This window comes from Lichenostomus cassidix, chromosome 1, assembly GCF_008360975.1.
Source record: "Lichenostomus cassidix isolate B80296 chromosome 1, HeHo_3.0, whole genome shotgun sequence".
NCBI classification, from domain to species: domain Eukaryota; kingdom Metazoa; phylum Chordata; class Aves; order Passeriformes; family Meliphagidae; genus Lichenostomus; species Lichenostomus cassidix.
In genome coordinates this window covers 87,036,248-87,054,691 of record NC_139479.1, presented here as the reverse complement: position 1 = coordinate 87,054,691, position 18,444 = coordinate 87,036,248, and the positions used below count along the sequence as shown (strand labels likewise).

Sequence of the window (18,444 nt, the reverse complement as noted above, 5' to 3'; positions counted from 1 at the left end):
TTCAAAAGGAGCTTAAAGCTGGCCATTTCTAGATGTCACATATGACATCTAAGGAGTCTACCCTTTTCAGTGCAACTGTGTTTGCTTCCCTTTTACATGTATATAGGAGATAGAGCTTTGTATTGTGTCTTGTAAGGGAGTGTTAGAATAGACGGTAGTTAACTCTGGCCCTGGGGTATAGCTGGTTTCTCTTTTCTCCCAGCAGAGATGCCGCAGAAAGGATACAGAGGGTGTTGGACAGTCCAGGAACTTTCTTTGATCTGAAGTCTGATGGATCATCCAGTCCCAGCTCTCCAGAGTTCCCCAGCAGGAAGAGCAAGTGAGTTGAAAATAATTTCAATATTTGAAAGATGCTCACTGTCTCTGGTATTGGCTGAAGTGTGGTGCATGTCTTGCTCTGTTGGAGGCTTTACTGAAATTGTCCACATTAGGCATTGTAGCATCTCAAAAGTTGGATGTCTGGCTGTGGCACAGTAATTCAGAGCCTGTCAGGAATTCAGCTTTCTTAAACAGCCAAAGAAGAAAGATTGGACCACTCACAGGTGATTTTGGTTACCATCTTTACTGTAATGTTAGCTTGCATCCAACAGGATACGCAAAAGTCCTAGCTGTCCAATTATCCATGTTTACTGATGTGTATGTTTCCTCTATAGTTTGCTCTGGAGTGATTTTGGAGCTTCATGGAGAAGCTTGGACAAGGGTATGTTGGGATGTTGGGTTGTACTCAAGTTCTGCCCCTTTAAGCAGGATTCATGCCGCTGCTCCCAACCAGCGTGAACTAACCTGTCTCCAGTCTTCCCAAAGTGTTCCAGCAGGATTACAGCACGGTCCCATGTATTGCACCTATGTTTCATTGCTAAAGCACGCCATACCACACCCAGTGGTATGTGCAAAACACTTCATGCAGTAGTCTGCAAGTTAATTCTCCAGTTTCTGGTTGTCAAAAACTGGAAAGATGCAATTTCCTGGTAGTGAAGCTTTGCTGCTGCTAAGCTGTATTATATTGGAATGTGAGCTTACTGAGAATACTTCAGGGAAACTACCCATTTCCAAGACTCCGGAACAGCCTGTCTCTAAATCAAAGGCTGCAGCTGGCTTTGTGGAACAGTTTGCCACACCTAATTTTTTTACAAGAGAATTTGGATGAGACTTGTGGCAAAAAAGTACTTTGTATTAGAGCATTTCCCTTTCTCAGGACTGCGGACACTCCTAAGAAAATTTCAGGAAGTGCCCTAGAACAAAGCCTCTAGGGTTTGGTATTCGAGTAGGAAGGGCCTCCCTTCCAACTAGACCCAATACTCCCTAAGAATTACAAGCTGGTGGCTATCTGCACTAGTTCAGACCCAGTGTGCTGTAGGACTGCCCAGAATTTTGTCATAGCCAAGGTGCAGACTTCTGGAATGGTTTTTTGTACTAGTTTTTGGGTTGGATGAGTGTCCAGAATTTTGGTGTGGAGGAGGATGAGAGCACATCTAGGAGGTACAGACCATTTAAAGTGCTAGCTCTGGCAAGCAAGGACAAGAGAGAATGCAGGACATGGAACTGCTGATTTGTCAGCACCCCCCCATCTTCCAGCATCACCACATCATTCAACCTTCCCTTCCTCATCCTGCCTGGGACCTTCTCAGTGAACTAGAAGTTCCTGACAGGCATGTGTGAGGGACTCTTGCTCTGATTAGGTAGCTCATTACCTTGCATAATCACCAAGAAATCTGCTTCCCCCCTTCCCAACATCCATCCTCCATCAGCTGAGGAGGTGAGCCAGCTGCAGTGGCTGTTTCAAACTGGTATCCACGTGCTTTCAGAGGGCAAACGTAGCATGGGATTTTACTAACAATCCTTGCATGAATATTGTTTATGTACATGGGGCATGACCTGTATGATTTGTCAGTCTGTCTAGTTCTGTCCCCAGGATTCTCTCTATGCATCTTTTTCCAGTCATGGACTCAAAACCACTTAGGATCATCAGAAAAAAGAAGTATTTTCATAATTGTGGTGGTTTAGCCCATTCCTGGACAGTTTATTTACAAGGTGGGATGCAGCATGGAGTTTTGCACAATGAGTGATTAGTCAGAGTTAGAGTTGCAATCTCAGAGTTAGGGACCAGCCCATGTGCACCACAGTTTTTGCATAACATGTGGGACAGGGAATTAAGAACATGTAATTCCACCATGTAAAGCACACCATTTTTCAGCAAGGCAGTGTTAGCACAGTATTGCAGGAAAAGGCTGGGAGTACAAATTTTAACAGTCTGTCTTGGAGACAATTTACTAGCTTTCTGCTGAAATAGCCTACCTGTTTGTGAAACCAGGATCAAGATGAAGGCATACTTCCAGTGCAAAGGAGTTCTGCCTGGTTCCAGAATAATGTATGAAGTCCTTATTAGATAACAGAATGGGTTATCCCTGGTAGTATGTCATCAATCCACTGCTGGTGCTCTCCATAGAGTCACAAGGAATTTCTGTTACCGCAGAAATGTCCAGCATGTTGCTACTGGTCTTAAGTAATCATTTCAGATTCAAGACTTGGAATGATCAACCTCTTCACCTGTGTTCTACTAAAACCAACCTGGAAATTAATGCAAAGGGAACACATAAGCAATAAATTAATTATTTTACAGTTGAGGCAAAGCAGCACTTACTTTCTGTCCTCTCATGCTGAGTTAACACACGTTTATTCAGTGATCAGCCAGCAATCCACGAAACCGGATTGTTCACTTGACCTAACGGTGTCTTCTCTCCCACATACAGGGACAATTGTCCTTAGTTTTTCTGCTTTGCTGTGCAGGTAGTCTTCCAAATAATCCTTCTTCCCAAGGGACAGACTCAAAAGAATGAACCCAGCCTATGCAGCCAAATAGTAGAACTCCTCAGGATCAGCTGACTTCCTGGGTTGCATCTGAAAAATCAAGCACTGTGCTGTGTATGTCCATATCCTAGGAAAAGTACATGGGTTTTTTGTATGTGTGTTTTCCCTCCTCAGACACATCTGAGTGGGGACATCAAGCCAATCAGGAGTGGACCGGATGCTACTCAGTCACTGGGTACCTCACTGAAGATACTGGCAAGACTTTTGGGGTGAAATCAGAGTCCTGGCTAAGAGGAGCATGAACGTACTTAGAGGACCTCAAGGACTGTGGAGAGACCGAGTGGCACCAAGTAACGCTCCACTGGCAGTTCCTGGAGCAGGAATTCTGTGAGAGGGAGATGGACAGATAGCTCCTGTTGGAGCATTTTGGCTCTATGCCCTTCCCATTGCCCAATCAGCAGCCACTGAACCAACCTCTACTAGTGATGGGGAACAGAGGCACCTTGAGTGCAACCCCTTCTCTTCTCTTCCTCTCCCCTCAGATGAGTGAGAATACTTTGGCCTGCAGAAGGCAAGAGCAGAACACAATGCTGCCTCTGTCTCTAGTACCTTGACACAGGTCAAGAAATGCAGTGCAGAGAACGAGGATGGAGAAAGCTGCTGAGGAAGGGTACTGAGAAGGAGATACTTTGTGGAAATCTAGATCCCAGTTCACTTAGATTCATGTTATTGATTTGCTCTGCTAAGGGAGAAGCATGTTTGCCTTCATTTCCTCCAAAATATATTTCCTAATCTCTTGAGGAAATATCTTTGGCCTATATTGGCCCTGTCTTTACTGTTCTCCCTGTTGCATGCTGGCATGTAATATGCCTGGGACTTAGGTTTCATTACTGCTTGTAGGTCAAGACTGGCCACATTTTGCAGTGTTTCTGAAGGAATAAATATATTTAGTATGTTAAAGGTGTCTTATCTTTCTTGCCTCTCAATTTTTTTTTGTTCCTTAACATTTTTAAGCACTCTCTCTTCCTAGCTGGTCTCTTATGCAGACAGTGAGTATTTCACCATGAATTTGAGCCTCACATGCACAGTGCACCTTCTACCATGTACACATGTCAGCCTCATGGACTGTTATATCTCCTGGATGACTACCAGCAATGGATCCCAAATTCTGACCTAGGAAGAGCTGACCTTAATGGTCTTTTCTGATAGATCTCAAACATGAACCAGGCTACCTCAGTGTCTGTTCCAACTGAGAGAGTGGTGGTATAGTGATCCTATCCAGTTTGCTTTGAATGTCGCCTTTGGACGGCCTTGTGAGAGCTAAATTTTAGTGGGATGTTCCCACAGGAGCCAGTCTACTGGCAACTGGGCACATGGAAAATCACCAGAATGGGAATCCTGACCTAGGTGTGTTCCTTTCTGTAAGCAGGAGGAAGGCTGACATGTCTGTGCAAGAGCTCGGCACTTGATCCTAAATAGTTTGGCACTGAGACATCCTGCAGTAAGGCACATCTCAGTAATATGTTTCTACCTCCCCTTTGCTTCCTTGAAATTTCTTAGTTAACTGTTCTGTAGTCCTGGTTAATGTCTATATGCTTTCCTGCCTTCTCCTGCCACTCCTGTCCAGAAAAACAACAGTAACACTTTATAAGCTCTATGAAGTGAAAAGCGTGTTTTTTATAGTTCCTTTGTTCTGTTTGGAATTTCACATAAAACCAAACATAAGAGCCTGAGAGTGGCTGTGGGAATGGGTGGCTTAGGCTGGGTTGCACCTGCCCTTTATACTCAGTTTAACATCTCTTCATAGTGTATTTAGGTTCCTAAACCCTCTGATCTCCAAAATAAGGCATCTGCTGATTTTAGTGGATGTCTAGATGTGTTTAGTACTTAAGTACAGGTGGTTTGACTCACTCCACTGTATTACACTTAGGTCTGTGACTTAAAAATCCATTTAGACTTGTCCTTCCATACAGTTATCCAGAATGGAGACAAAGAATGGGGGTTTCTCCTAAATGATGTAGCAACTGGAAATTAAGGTATGCATGCCAGTTCACCTGAATTCTGTTCCTAGGTGGAAGAACTAGCTGTGGATGAATAATTTATTCCTGCTTTTTCTGACTGCTGTATAATAAAGCTATGCCTCAAAAGGTTAAGGGTGTGTGTAACATTATGCATGATGATGTTGAATGCTTGCATTTCACAGAATGCTCAGGAGTCAGACTTCAGGATACTGTGTGATGCAGCCACTCTCACGTTCATCATCCAGTGTAAGCAGTTGTTGTAGTGGATTGAGGGAAAATGGAACATCTGAGGAAGAGGAGAATGACAGGGTGGGTGTATGATCTCTAACAAATTGAGGCTACCCTCCCTGATTTTACCAGGTGCATTATTAAAACACATCTTCTTTGCCCTCTCCAGGAGCTGACGTGCTCAATTAAGGGCCCTCCAAAACACGACTCAGTGGTTCAGAGTATGTGGCTGGATGACAGTGACTGCACACCCAGTACTTCTAGCTCACCAGGTAAAAAAAGAAAGAAAAATAGAAAAAAGCCCCTGTTTAGGCTTCTAGAAGCATGTAAGAGGTTGAGCCAAATCTTTTGTATGTTGTACTTAATATTTTAGAAAATAGGTAGATGATAGCTCAGGGAAATGGGGAGAGAAGCTGCCATGCAAACTTTAGTGTGGAAAGAATGTTTCAGTGACATGAATATATAGTGCTGTACATCCTGCAAAAGGAGTTACAGTAGACTGCAAAGAAAGAAAATGTTTATATGTTTTCCATGGAGAGCTATGGTTGCATTTCTGAACGCAGTGCCCATGTAAAGTAGATAGTTATATATGAGATTATAGGAACTGCTTCCTGAACAAAGCAGTATGCTCCTGAGAAGGTAGGTAATTGGGAAGCTAACCTGCACTGAGAATTTTTTTACCAAGGCTGTGCTCTAAGTCTAAAGCCTTGGTAAAAGCTGACATAGTAGATTAAAATCAGCTTGGACCCATTCACAGTGCAGAGATGATGATAGTCATAAGCAGTTCTCTTCAGTCCCATAGCAGAGACAACTATAGCATTTCCTGCTGTGGAGCTGTACCACCTGCCCTGATCTCAGACCCTGCTTGCTATTGTGTTTCACTTTGTTAATATGAACTGGTCTGGAGTGAAGCAGTTCTTGTTGAGCATCAGCCTTAAGCTAAAATTAAGGAAAATTTAAATTGGTTTCAGTCTGTTTCTGTGAATGAGGCCATATAAGATTTTGGGAAAGTATGATTGAAAAGACTAAGCTTTTGAGTTTGGGGAATCATTAGAAACTGTGAAAGGCAAAACTTAACATTTGTTGCTGAAAGACTGGAATAGGAGCATGTTGGGGGGTAAGAGATATTAGGGATTATGTGTATGACAAGGAAGAGAGTTGATTGGAAGGAACAGTGAAATCTTCATAGTCATTGTGTTAAAAAGGATTGTTTGTAAAGATTACAAGGGTCAGAAAGTGGAGCCAATTTACTTTGCAGATAGAGTTAGGTCTCAGTCTCCACAGCTGCCTTATATGAGATACCAAGAGTGACCATCAGATTGCTGCTTAAAATTGTCTGTAGCTTAGCAACAGTATTGAAGATGTGATACTGTCAGATATTCTGCAGAGACCTCTGTTCTGTTAGATGTTCCTCTTTTGTTGTGGATTCTGGAAGCAGGGATGATTTCCAGTGACCTCTGCTGCTCTTCACAGATAGTTTCCCTGTCTGCTGACTCCTTACTGTCTCACAGTATATAAATCATTAATGTGCATCACTGAGAATGATCATCAGAGAGAATGCAATGTAAAGTTCAACATAATTTTTAGGTTTTACAACCCTGGGAATAGAGAGTAGTATCCTGGTGTTTTAGTTTTGCCTTTTATTGAGCTATCCAATAACTATTCAGCCACAGTTAATGCACTGTGTAAAATCAGACTGAACTGATTTTTTTTTTTTTTTTAATGGAGAAACCTAAGACATGCCCACTGTGAGTCTTAATCCTGTGCTGAATGATTCCAGCATTCCTAACCCTTGTACACACTCTTGGGTTCTCCAATTTGCCTTTCAGATTGAAAGAGCAAAGTTACAGGGAAAGGAAAAAAAAAAAAAAGTCAGCAGTCTGTGGTCATTATGCTCCCAGATCAAGACAGAGAACTGCCATTGCCAAAATATTTTCTGAGCTGGCTTTAAAGCACCAACATGTCTCATGTGCCAGTGCATATGACATGAGGCAGAGGTGACTTTCCTTGTAGCCTCAAGGGCAGGATAAACATTCAGCTATAACTCTCTTTAACCCTTAGACAGTTTTTGTTGCTTCAGATGTGTTTTTATTCAGTTACTTGGCCTATTAGTCACCTCCTACAAATAACACACATCATAACTAAATTCCATTGTAGTGGAACTGTTTTGTTTTTAAACCTCAGTTCTAAATTACATAATGAAACTGGGAAAGGGGATAGATAGTCTGCCTTGAAAAGAATGCTGAAAAAATAGATGTATCTCATCTGTTTCCTAGAAAATACTGATGTGATCACATGTAAGTCAAAAAGAAAAAAGTGTTCCTGGGTAAAGCATCTTAGTTTACCATCTTACTGCAGGAAACCCTCATTAACTTTCTTCACTTTCCTGGCTGAATGGTAGTTAGATGTGCCATCAGAGGTACTCACCTGCTCCTTCTGCCCCCTTAGCACATTCCACACTGATAGCAACTCTTTAATTCAAACTCTTCCCATTTTCCTCTGATTTAAAGGAAAGAGTTGTAATACACATTTACTGTTGTGATGCAGCTGTGCATAAACTCCCACAAACTATACTGGTTATGAAATTACCATATTTAGTAATTTTAAACCATGGAATGGATAGAATGGAGGATCACCTAAGACTAAATTTAGAATGGTTTAAGAAGGCTTTACATTGAAGACATCATACTCATTTCTTGAGAAATATGTATGGTGAATATAAGCTGATTACAGAAAGCAAAAGAATGCTTTTAATTTGTGAATTTTGCAAGTACTTCATCCCTGGTTTTGCCATGGAGGTGATATGTGACGAGAGGCAAATTCCTTAAACCCTGAGGTCAGATGTGGGAATCTCAAGGGAGGGGTCAGAGGGAGAAGGAAGAGAAACACTGTGAGAGCATAAGATTAGAGTCTGCTTCACAAATGTGGATCCTTGGGAATAAGATATTCAGATTGCACAGATGTATTCACTAATGGCATTTCTTAGCTTTAATGTATGAATTGTCACTTACTGTATAATTTGAAACTATTTATTGTGTGCAACAGTAGATTGATACAGACATTATAAAAGAATTGATGAAAACATTTGGGAAGTTGGAGAATGCCTTCATTGCTCATTAGATAGCGATGGATAGAGCTTCTTTAGATAAGAACTACAGCCAGAACAGCTATGACATTGAAACAGTCTGGAACCAGTGGCCAATGACTTTTTTTTTTTTTTTTAAATTAAGCTTTCCTCATGTTTCAAGATGGAATGAGAAATAAGTGAAGTTAACATTAGTCAGTTTGGGCATAGATACATTCCTTTCACTCTTGCCTGTGGATAAGCCACAGATCTGTGAAAACCTTGGGGTAAAACCTGCTATGTGTACAGCTCCTGGGATACCCTCTTGATTATTTCTGTATTGTTCTGTGCTTGGTTCCCCTCTAGGAAGCAGGTTGCTTCCTTCCAGCAGTGCTGCTGGCTCCACTGGAAAAGGCAAAGGCAGCAAAACAGATGCTCGGCACCATAATCCAGTAAGTGCTTTAATAAAATGTTTCCTCTCACTTGTACGGAGATAAGGATGGGAGAAAGGAGAGAGACTTGACTTGGGAGGCCTTGCTTGCTGAGGGTTGAAAGGGCAGCAGGAAGGTGCTTGCAGGGGGAGGTTAAAGCAGTGCCTTGTTCTGCAGGCCTCCATTTTGTGCTGTGTGTGATGTCAGCGCTGGAGGAGTGTCTGCTGCACACGGGGTGAGGAGCACAGGTAATGGACACACGGGGAGGAGAGCCATGGGCCCCTGGCCTTCCCTGCCTCACTGAACAGTGCAGCAAGTGCTGCACAGCTTCTCAGGAAACAGTTAGTTCTTTACCTTTATCCCCAGGTGATCTTCCATGGCCAGCAGCTCTGGCCTGTCCAATTTACTTAAGCTCTCCCCTTCTTGGTTGCCTCCTCCTTCTCAGGGAACAGCATTTCACATTGAGATTCTGCTCTCTGCCCTAATCTTGGCACAGTTTTTTGTATTTGATTGTTCAGTTTCCTTTGCTCAGATGCAGCCTGCCTTTCTCTGTGCCTACCCTCTGCTTTTTATAGTTTCATTACTTTACAGAACCCCTTTCTGTTCTTCATTTTTGTGAAGTGTCTATGTCTACACGTGTTTATTTGCTTTTAGCCTAGCATTGGTGGGACTTACTTGTCCATACCAGTTTCACAGCTTTTCTAGACGTGGGAAGTGGGCTTGATTTCCTAGTGAGGTCTGTAACAGAGCAAAGGGGAACACAACTTCAGGTTCATTACCTAGAATTCATAGTCCAGTTTTAGCTGTGAGAGAGTAGTTTTGCTCAATTTCCTTTTCCTTGCTCACTATCTTCTCTGGCCTGACAGCTAAACTGCTGCCTTGAAAGTGATGGGGATGTGAGGCTCTCAGGAACTAGTTTGGTTTATAGCTGAGTAGCAGAAGTATCACCTTTATGGAAGAAGATTCTTCCAGCTATTCTAAATATTCCTAAGTAGCTCGAGTTCTTATTATTGCTGTTTAGATTCTCAGTGCTCAAGTCTTATCTGCCCTGCCACCTTGTGGCATTCAGAGCAGTCTGGTAAACAGTTCAGCTCCATGTGGTAGTGGCCACTGGTGCCACAGCAGATCAGAGAGGGAGGCCAGGTAAAGAAGCTGGTGCTCACCACTGAGATTACTTCAGTGTCACAGTGCTGTGCCAAAAATCAGACCTGAGCATGACAGTGCAGCTGCCAGCCAGCATTCACTGGGGTTGTCACCAGAGTGTCTGCCAAGAGCTTGTGCTCACATCAGGTCTGTGGAACACAGGAGCAATGTTGTCTAAACAAGGGGCAGAACTCCCCAAAGTTCTGCTTGCAAACAGGCAAATTTTGCTCAAAATAGGTACAGTCAGAATGGCAAGAATATGCAGATTCACTGATACAAACTCAAAGGCTGTGGTTTTGCATTTTCTGGTGGCTGTTACAGCCAATAAGCAATGGATCTCAGTAGTCCTTAAGTATTATTTTAGTACATAGGGTTTTGAGCATTTAATTTCCACTGATTTGAAGTAGATCAAAGAGCATTTAAGATAGTTTTTTGAAATTTTTGTAAGATCCATCTCTTTTGGTCCATCTGCCAAATTAACTATGTTCTGCAGCAAAGGCTGGTTATTTTTCCAGTCGATCTGCTTCAAAGAAAAAAGTTTCATGAGACCTTGGTTTTCGCTGTGAGATTAATTCCAGATGTTCTTTGAATTCTCACCAGCTTCTTACCAGAGTTCATTATTTCCACAAAAGAGCATTTTACCCACTTCTGAGACAGCACTACTGGCTTAAAGTGATACTTCAGTCATTCCATTCTATCACAACTTCTGAATCAGTTTGATAGCACAGATTTGAGACTAGCAAGTTTCAGGGGAGAAATGGTAAAAAATCTATTCTTTTCATACCTACATACATGGTAACTTCCCTGTCATTCTAATTCCTCTTATCTCTTACAAAGATTTCCATAAGTTCCAGGCAGGATTTGCCCAAAGACTAATGGGTGAACTGGTAGAAAGTAGGAAGTACTCCTCCAATTCTAGGATATTTCCTGATGAGCTGAAAGAAGTAAAATTGTGGATGGGGGAACAAATGATACTCTCACAACACTTATTCCCACAGGTATAAGAACATGAAGGATACAGATTTTTTTTCTGATGCTTTGTTCCAGGATTTGCTGTTCAGATGAAAATGTGTGAATATGGTTTACCCTAAAGTTCAGAAAAAGACTAAAAAGGGAATTCCAGCTGCAGCTGTTTTATTCAGTGATGCATCAGCAACAGTGTGGAATCATTGAGAAATCAAACTTCATATAAATCAAATTTCTATGTGTTATTCTTGTTCAGCTAATACAGGGCTGGGCTCAAACTGTTTCCATCTGAAATTTCGTAATTTTATCGTTTGCATACCTTTCCCTCTGCAGACAACATGATGGGAAGTCCCTCACAGCCATATCCAAATCACCTTTGGGATAGGCAGCAATTAGGGCATTCTTGAGGAAGCAAAACAGTCTAGTTCAGTTACCAGCTAAACCTACAATGATGTTCACTGCTGTCCTCCAAAGACATTGCTGTAAAACTTGCATTAATTAAAAACCCCCTGCAAGGTTTGGGGTTGGTGCCCAAGAATTCATGTGTGTGGTGGTTTCCCCAAATGTCAGTCACTGCAGAGCAAGGTGTATCAGATATTGTCCAGGATGGGGACAGTTCCTTTTGAAATACTTGATTGCTTCCTTAGACTCTTCTTTGGCCTTGAATTGTGTCCTTTGCAGCTGCCATGATGCAGAGTAAAAGGAAGCATGAATACCTTATCCGGGGCTTCTAGTGTCTGAGTAGTACATTGGACTTGAAATAAAAGGAGAACATGGCCAGCTTCTCTTAGGTCGTGTGTGTGTTTATAAAGGACAAGCAGGAAGACATGAGAAACCCAGAGATCACAGTCCAGTAGCTATGTAATCCTCATGTTTTTAGGGTAAAGGAAAGAAAACCAGCCAGGAAAGAAGAATGTTCACTCTGCAAGAAGTTTATTCTTTAATGTTAATCTTTGATCTGTTGAAAGAAAGAAAGCACATTTGTATTGGTAAACACCTCACCAGGCTGCTAATACTGGCAAACCTTAAAATTCTTCAAAATTAGAGATGAGACCAAGCTGTAAAGTTAACTGTTAAGGATGAGAAAGCCATCTCTCCATAAAATTGAATACATTCAAATAATCACTGGAGATTGACATATATTTTCCTTCCTATATATTTCCCCAGGACTTTTCACAGCTTGGGGCTTGGAACTGGTCCCAGCCATTTTTCACCTGCAAGACAAACCAGCACAAAGGAGACAGTTCAAATGTAATCCATAGAAGTGATTGGCCAGTCATTTTTCTGCAGCAGGATTACTGTTCCTGCTCTTTTGAAGGGTAACTACTGGTGATGGAATACAAGATTCTGATGGATAGAAGATTTATATCTTGTTTGGCATGCTTCAGCCAGCTCCATAAATGTTTCACTGTCTAGTCACAACTGAAACTGTGCAGAACAATTATTTTCCTCTGTTACAGATGAGAGATTCTGCAGGTCTATGGTATTCCACAGGAGGGTCAAATCAGTTCTTTTAGGACTCATTTTTGGGGGGACTGGGGGTTTAAAAAAAAAGAAAAAAAAAAAACCTGTGGGAGTCAGGGGAGTGAGGGAATCAAAAGGAAAATCTGATTAAGTCCTTGGAGATGAGACTAGAAACCAGGCCACAGCATTCCAGTCAGTATTAGTGACTACTGTGGTGGGTGGTGGGTACTGCTCTTCCTCACTCTGATGTTCATCAAGAATATTTCATAGAATCAGAAACTCATCCAGAAGATTTTAAAAAAATACCAGCTCAAAAAATTACCCTTCTGTTTAAGCCTATGACTAATTCTAATTTACATTAATTAATGTTTTCTGCTTAAGTTTTTGAACAAATGCATCAGAGTTAATTACGTGCATAACTCTTTCCAGCAACATTCTCTCTCGAGTGCCAGATCTTGAGATCCATAGTCAAATGCCCTCTAACTCATGAAAACAGGTGACTTTAGTTTTATATTTATCACAACCTACTTCAATCTCTTAAAAAATTTGAAGTGTATATTCTGTTCATGGAAAAAAGAAAAGAGGGGTGGTCAATATATGAATGGCTTTTAAAGAGTTGTGCAGTTAGACACAAGTTATGGATTGAGGAGCTGTAATAATGTGCTTTTACTAAGAAGGAACAGATATAAAATGAAAATGTTACAACTACCAAAAAAGAAAAAAGCAGTACCAGCCATAGTCTTAATCTTAGCCAAGGCTTACTGCCCAGTACCAAAAGGTTAAATATGAATATTTTGAGAACTAAAGAGTTTCAGTGTTTTGAGAATGGCACATAGAGCACCAAGCCTTGAAACACACCAAGAGAGGATGGAGAACTCAAGTTACTTCTGGACTGGAAAAGGACTGTACAATTGGTTACTCTACATGTACTGAGACAGATTTCAGTCAGCAGTTTCATTCCAGGAGAAGGGTAACCAACATTATTTAATATTAGAAAGCCCTTAAGAGTGTTGTACTCAGCTGCATTATGTATTTCATTAAAAGAAGGTGAAAGCATGAAAGAAAAGAGATGTTATGAAGTACTCACCTATAACGCTGCCTAGCAGCTCTAAACGATCAGAGCCAAAAAAGAGATGAGGTTCCCCATTATAATGTGCCACAACAGCAGGCATCCCAAATGCCTATTGACACCATGGAGATGAAACAAAGAATGTTATAATGAGAGAATTTCTTGCAGACACATAATCAATCTTCAGCAATAAATCCCAATAACTTGTACTTTTTGCCTCCCCTTCTTTTCACATTCTTCATTCTGAAAGATAAGTCTAATGAAGCCACCAGAAACTGACTCTCCAGAGCCTGTGTGCCCCTTTGGAAGGAGCAAAAAAAGCAACCTGAATAACCCACAGCTCTATTCCAAGCAGTGATAAATGGTATCTTTATCACTGGTCCTGCCTTTGCTGTCCAGCTGCAATGAGCTGAGTGGGTCAGCCTTGTTTTCCCAGATGACTGAGATAAACTACCAACAACAGTGAGGTGACTTTCCCACAATGAACAACAGGGAGCACCTGAAAGAGATGGTCTATAGAGTGCTTTCTAATCATCACTGTCATTGTTCCTTGCTTCCCTTTATTCTTAATAGGGAAGGAATGCAGAACTGTGAAGCCCAATGCCACTGGAAGCATCTCACCCCATGTTTTATTGCTTCAGCTGTTGTCTCTTTCAGTCGGTCCTTCACTGTAGGGGTTGAAATCATTTCAAGTGCCTTCTGGGAGAGCTCTGCTGAGAGCCCAGCCTGTTGGGCAATCTGGGGAAAGATGATACAATTACGAATACTCTAATAGTAAATATTCTAATTCCTACCCTGGTCTAACTAATTTAATCTTCAGTATTATCACCTAAGATCTATTGCCAAAAAAAAATTAAAAATACTCTTGAAGCACTTCTTGCACAACTGTCTTGCTGTATTCCCAACCTGTTGATCATTTAACAACTCTCAGATAACAAAGTAGAAGAGGCATTTTAAATTTCCAAGCCCCAAATCTACGCTTTTTTCCCAGGAGTTCTTAAACCGAAGAAAAAAAACGAAGATAAATACTAGGTTGAACCTTTGATACAACGACTCATCAGATAACTTACAAAAAACCCCTCAAACTGATGTTATGAAAAATAAAATCTTAGTGTACAAGCCTACCAAGACAGAACCAGTTTGCATGACAAATGGGGCCACGTGGGATCTCTAAGTGACACTGCATGAAAGACACTGTAAATCACAGAGGTTAAATAGTTGCTGGTGTTACTGCTGTATCTTTTTCACCTCCCCTGTGCCTCTGCCACACAGAAATGAGACAAAGTAGCCAAAGTTAAACATCCAATGTTTATCTGGTAACACTGAATTACAACTGTCCTTTCTAATAAACCATTTCACAAAATAAACAAAACACCCTCCAAAACCATCACTTCCATGCTATCTACCTGAATGGCGTGCCTTTTCATTTCTTTGCACATAGACCAGTAATCCTGCACATGCAGCATACAGGTGTTAATGACTCTCTTTTAATCACTTTTTTTGTTTAGCACCCACATTTTCTTGTACCTACTCCTACTTACACATCAGGGAGATGAGGAGCTGTTTCTAACTGTGCTTGAACAGAAGATAAAAGTGGACTAGAACAAAATGCTGTGTATGCTTTGTAGCCACAGTATTTAGATTGCAATAACTACACAGTGACATAGTATCTGGTTCTCACCATTTCAGGGCAGAAAGAATATTTAAGTGGACTGGGGCAGAATTCAGACTGTATATATACATATACCCCTCACCCACCTTTGGATGGCAAATTTCCAGAAGAGAGGAAAGTCTAGTACTCGCTGCGGGAGTGAATGAAGACAGACACAAGCAGACAAGGGGACACCTCTCTCTCTGCCTGGATGAACACAGGGGGATACTCACTGACTGCCAAACTGACTAAATTATTAAATATAAATTAATTACTAAATTAAAACTATCTTACATGCCATTACACCTTTTACTGTAATAAACAAAATCGAAACAGCAAAAGAAAATACATCAACAGTCTAATTTCCAGGCATATAAAAAGGGCAGTAGAGCACTGAGCTTAATAGAAAGCCTGACTCCATCACTTGAAGGAAAGGCAACTTCCCCCAAGTGTTGCATTTCACCTGAACATTTCATATAGCAGCAATACCTTAATGCATTCTGGAGAAACTGTTCATGCTTTTGTGACTGTTAATAAAACAATATCAACTGATAACTCACTGTCCAGGCTGGGTATCTTGCCACACGAATTTACAAAAAAAGTGTATTCTGGTTCTGAGTGTCATGCAAAACATGACAAGGAAAAATACCCAGAAACATTCCAGGGAAATTATGTGATTTCTTTTCTACCTGAAATTTTCCAGTACTCCAAGTGTTCATTTGGCTAAGGTGTGTTTATGTCTACTACTGGTCCAAATCATAAGAGTCTCTATCAGAAATGCAGAAGCACCAAGAAAAAGGAGACACTTACAGCCAATATGCTCTCTGGCTGACTGATATCTTCATGCTGGTAAAAGAATAAAGTAAGTAAATTAGTATTTAAGAAGCAAAAGCTCAGCTCTGGACTTGAATGCAAGTTTTCTAAGAAAATAGCAATAAACTAATACTAATTGCTGGAGAAATTTCCTCAGAAAAGGTTTTAAGTCACCTAATCTAGGAATGTATTAAAATGTTTTCTGATATGAACCACTGATCCACTCTGCCTGTTGGACCCACCATATACACCTAAAAGAAGGCAAATTAAGCTGACCGTAAGCTTGTTCTTTTCATAGTGGCTCCTAAACTACTATGATCTTAAATTCCTGCTATGACTTTTCATTAGAAGACGTTTCCTTCCTCTTGCTGGAATTCCACATTTGAATGATGTGGGACAGGAAGGGTGACAGAAAGGATCAAGAAGTTGGCTTCATACAACACTGACCTGTGACCAAAAGCGCATCCAGAACTGCCGAGATAAGGGTTCCAGATACTGTGGGTTTGTCATTTCGATGGCTGTGATAAAGCGCATGGCTGCCAGACTGCCTGGATTTGTGGGGAGACACAGAAACACAGACAAGGCACGGGATCAGGAGCAGGCATGGTCTGCACAAGTGCTACCTAGGAACAGTGTGATCTCCTCCTCAGAATCCCACAGTCTATACAGGAAAGCTCATGTTGATCCACAGTTATCTCCCATGCTAGTATTCACAGCCATATTCTCCAGGAATTTCTTTCATGACTGAGAATGTACAGACTTAATACTGCTCAGAGATTCAGGAAAAGGCTGCACACGGGAAATTCATCTTTACCGTGAAGGAGAACTGGAAGCAGAAGTGCTAGGGATGAGAAGTGAGCTAAGCTAAGACTCTTACTTGTACCCATGATACGCTGGAAGTCCTCTCCGGACATGTGTAGAGGCACTTGGTAGTATTTTGCCATCCTTTTTACATCCTTCAGCATGTATTCGCCACGCTTTGGTAACATTGCTGGTGGCTTGTTACCTTTAAGGAAAAAGTTCTGTTGAGATTTCCAGCTGTATTGTAATAACACTGAACAAACCAACATTGGACAAATTATGCCTCATTCACACATGTGCCTAAGAGTATAATTTCATTTTGGTTTACTGAAATATACCTAGCTTTTCCAAAGATTATGCTGTGATTTAAACATGGTTTATTTCAGTTTTGCACAGATCAACCCTTTAAGATAGCTGAGTAGGTTTTAAACCAAGGTACAAATGTCCTGGGAGGGATTTATGTTGATTCAGACAGATGACTTTTAAGCTAGACAACTCCTAATCCAATGCAAAGACCAATGCAAAGACTTGTAAATTCATGACTTATAGGTCTTTGGTGATCTAATAAGGCCACAAGTACTGTTTCAGGACACCTTATGTCCTTCCTGTATATTACAAAGTGTAATTGTTCCTCAAATTAATTCTGCTTTAAAATCTAACTCTAAGAAAACACTCCATATCAAGTTATTATTATTGTATTTTAGAACTGATGAATTTTGGCTCAGGCTGTCTGTGTAGTTGCAACAGTGTAAAATTCCTTCTGACTAATTTCGCAATCCCTCTGGAGCTCCACAGTCCTGTAGTTAATTGGTTACTGGTGCCAAAACGTAGTTCAAAGTTGGCTCTGTGTGGGCTCTGCACGCACCAAGGGCTTGCACACTAATGCTCTACTAGTGAAGAAGGTGTTTCCCTACAGAGCTCCTCTCGCTGTACTCCATACCAGTTTGATGCATTATGCCACCAAGGAAAGCTGGACGCAAGCGCAGGTTGATATTCCAGATGTGCTGGTAGCGGCAGAGAACCTGCAACGTGAAACAGAAGTGAGGGATTCACAGTCAGAGATATCTATAGAGCTTCGTGCAGCTAAGGCAGTAGATAAACACTGCAGATAAATCCTCTCCTATTGTATTAGGGCTAGTCCAAAATCCTTTTCTGGCTGCTGGTGAAGAACTCTGAGCTCAGAAAAACGGAGGGGTCTGCATTCGTGTCCCGACTGTCCAGGTCTAAGCAGCGGTAAGGGAAAGATGGAGCTCGGGAGAGGACGCTCACACTTGTTACACATGGAAACTACTCTGAAGCAAAATGTTCAGCACTAGCTGCTACACTGCCCTTTGGTTCAGACACGCTGCCTTGGTGCCCCTGATTTCAACACGCGAGGGAGAAGCCCAGGCAGCCCTCAGAGGCGAGAGAAAAACAACTGCGGGTCGGGAGGGGCACTGCCTGCAGCCGGCCGGGCGAGCTGCCCTTGAGCGGCCCTTCCGCAGCGGAGGCGGCGACGGGACCGGCCGGGCTCCAGAGCCGCCCAGGCACCGCGGAGACCGGGGAAGGCGTCCCTCCCTCCGCCGCCCCCTCACCTCAAAGCCCAGCCAGGAGTAGGGGGAGATCACATCGTAAAACAGCTCCACGAGCGTCCGGCCCATGCTGGCCCCGTGCCGTGCCGTCCCGTGCTGCCGCGGTACGGCCCCGGGCAGGGAGCGCACAGCCCTTCCGCCGCTGCGGGACGGAGCCTCCCCCGCCCGCCCCGCCGGCTCCTCCTCCCCGCAGCTCCTGCTCGCCTGCGCCTCGCTCCGCTGTCGCTCCGCTGGATCCCGGCCCGGCACGAAGAGCGGGGCTGGGATCGCAGCGGGCAGGGAGGCAGCCTGTGCCCTTGTCCATGGCGAGGCTGGGAGAGAGGAGGCTCCCGAGGAGGGAAGCCGGGAGCTGACTCGGCGGAGCAGTCCAGCATGTTTTCCCGGAGCACGGCTTCCCTGCCGGACTAGCCGGCG

At 42.4% G+C, this 18,444-nt stretch overlaps 2 protein-coding genes across 14 annotated transcripts in view; one reads left to right on the top strand and one right to left on the bottom strand.

Annotated features, from left to right (window-relative positions):
- LOC146445137 (rap1 GTPase-activating protein 1-like) overlaps positions 1 to 15,400 on the top strand; it is a 45,702-nt gene extending 30,302 nt beyond the window's left edge. For 6 of the 13 annotated variants that reach the window (XM_085068012.1, XM_085067996.1, XM_085068004.1 and 3 more), the window contains 6 exons: positions 203 to 319; positions 5,012 to 5,138; positions 5,227 to 5,329; positions 8,488 to 8,573; positions 8,730 to 8,800; positions 10,743 to 11,446. In XM_085068012.1, coding sequence (XP_084924138.1) covers positions 203 to 319; positions 5,012 to 5,138; positions 5,227 to 5,329; positions 8,488 to 8,573; positions 8,730 to 8,753 — 457 coding nt within the window. In that variant the 3' untranslated portion in view covers positions 8,754 to 8,800; positions 10,743 to 11,446. Of the gene's footprint in view, positions 1 to 202; positions 320 to 653; positions 701 to 2,982; positions 3,769 to 5,011; positions 5,139 to 5,226; positions 5,330 to 8,487; positions 8,574 to 8,729; positions 8,801 to 10,742; positions 11,447 to 11,541 lie in introns of those variants that run through there. The other 7 variants (XM_085067969.1, XM_085067988.1, XM_085067961.1 and 4 more) reach the window with 6 other exon arrangements.
- On the bottom strand, positions 11,578 to 18,407 carry GSTK1 (glutathione S-transferase kappa 1). The gene is made up of 8 exons (XM_085068068.1): positions 18,034 to 18,407; positions 17,400 to 17,481; positions 16,536 to 16,664; positions 16,106 to 16,206; positions 15,656 to 15,691; positions 13,816 to 13,932; positions 13,213 to 13,306; positions 11,578 to 11,875 (listed from the first exon to the last, which is right to left on the bottom strand). The coding sequence occupies exons 1-8, from the start codon at positions 18,097 to 18,099 to the stop codon at positions 11,835 to 11,837; spliced, it is 666 nt and encodes a 221-aa protein (XP_084924194.1). The 5' UTR covers positions 18,100 to 18,407; the 3' UTR covers positions 11,578 to 11,834.
- Positions 18,408 to 18,444: the final 37 nt, after the last annotated feature.

Coding starts and splice junctions, on each gene's coding strand:
- GSTK1 (XM_085068068.1), bottom strand. CDS start 18,099: ATGGGCCGGACGCTCGTGGAGCTGTTTTACGATGTGATCTCCCCCTAC. Junction 17,482..18,033: donor ACTCCTGGCTGGGCTTTGAG/GTGAGGGGGCGG, acceptor TTCACGTTGCAG/GTTCTCTGCCGCTACCAGCA. Junction 15,692..16,105: donor GGATGCGCTTTTGGTCACAG/GTCAGTGTTGTA, acceptor TTCTTTTACCAG/CATGAAGATATCAGTCAGCC.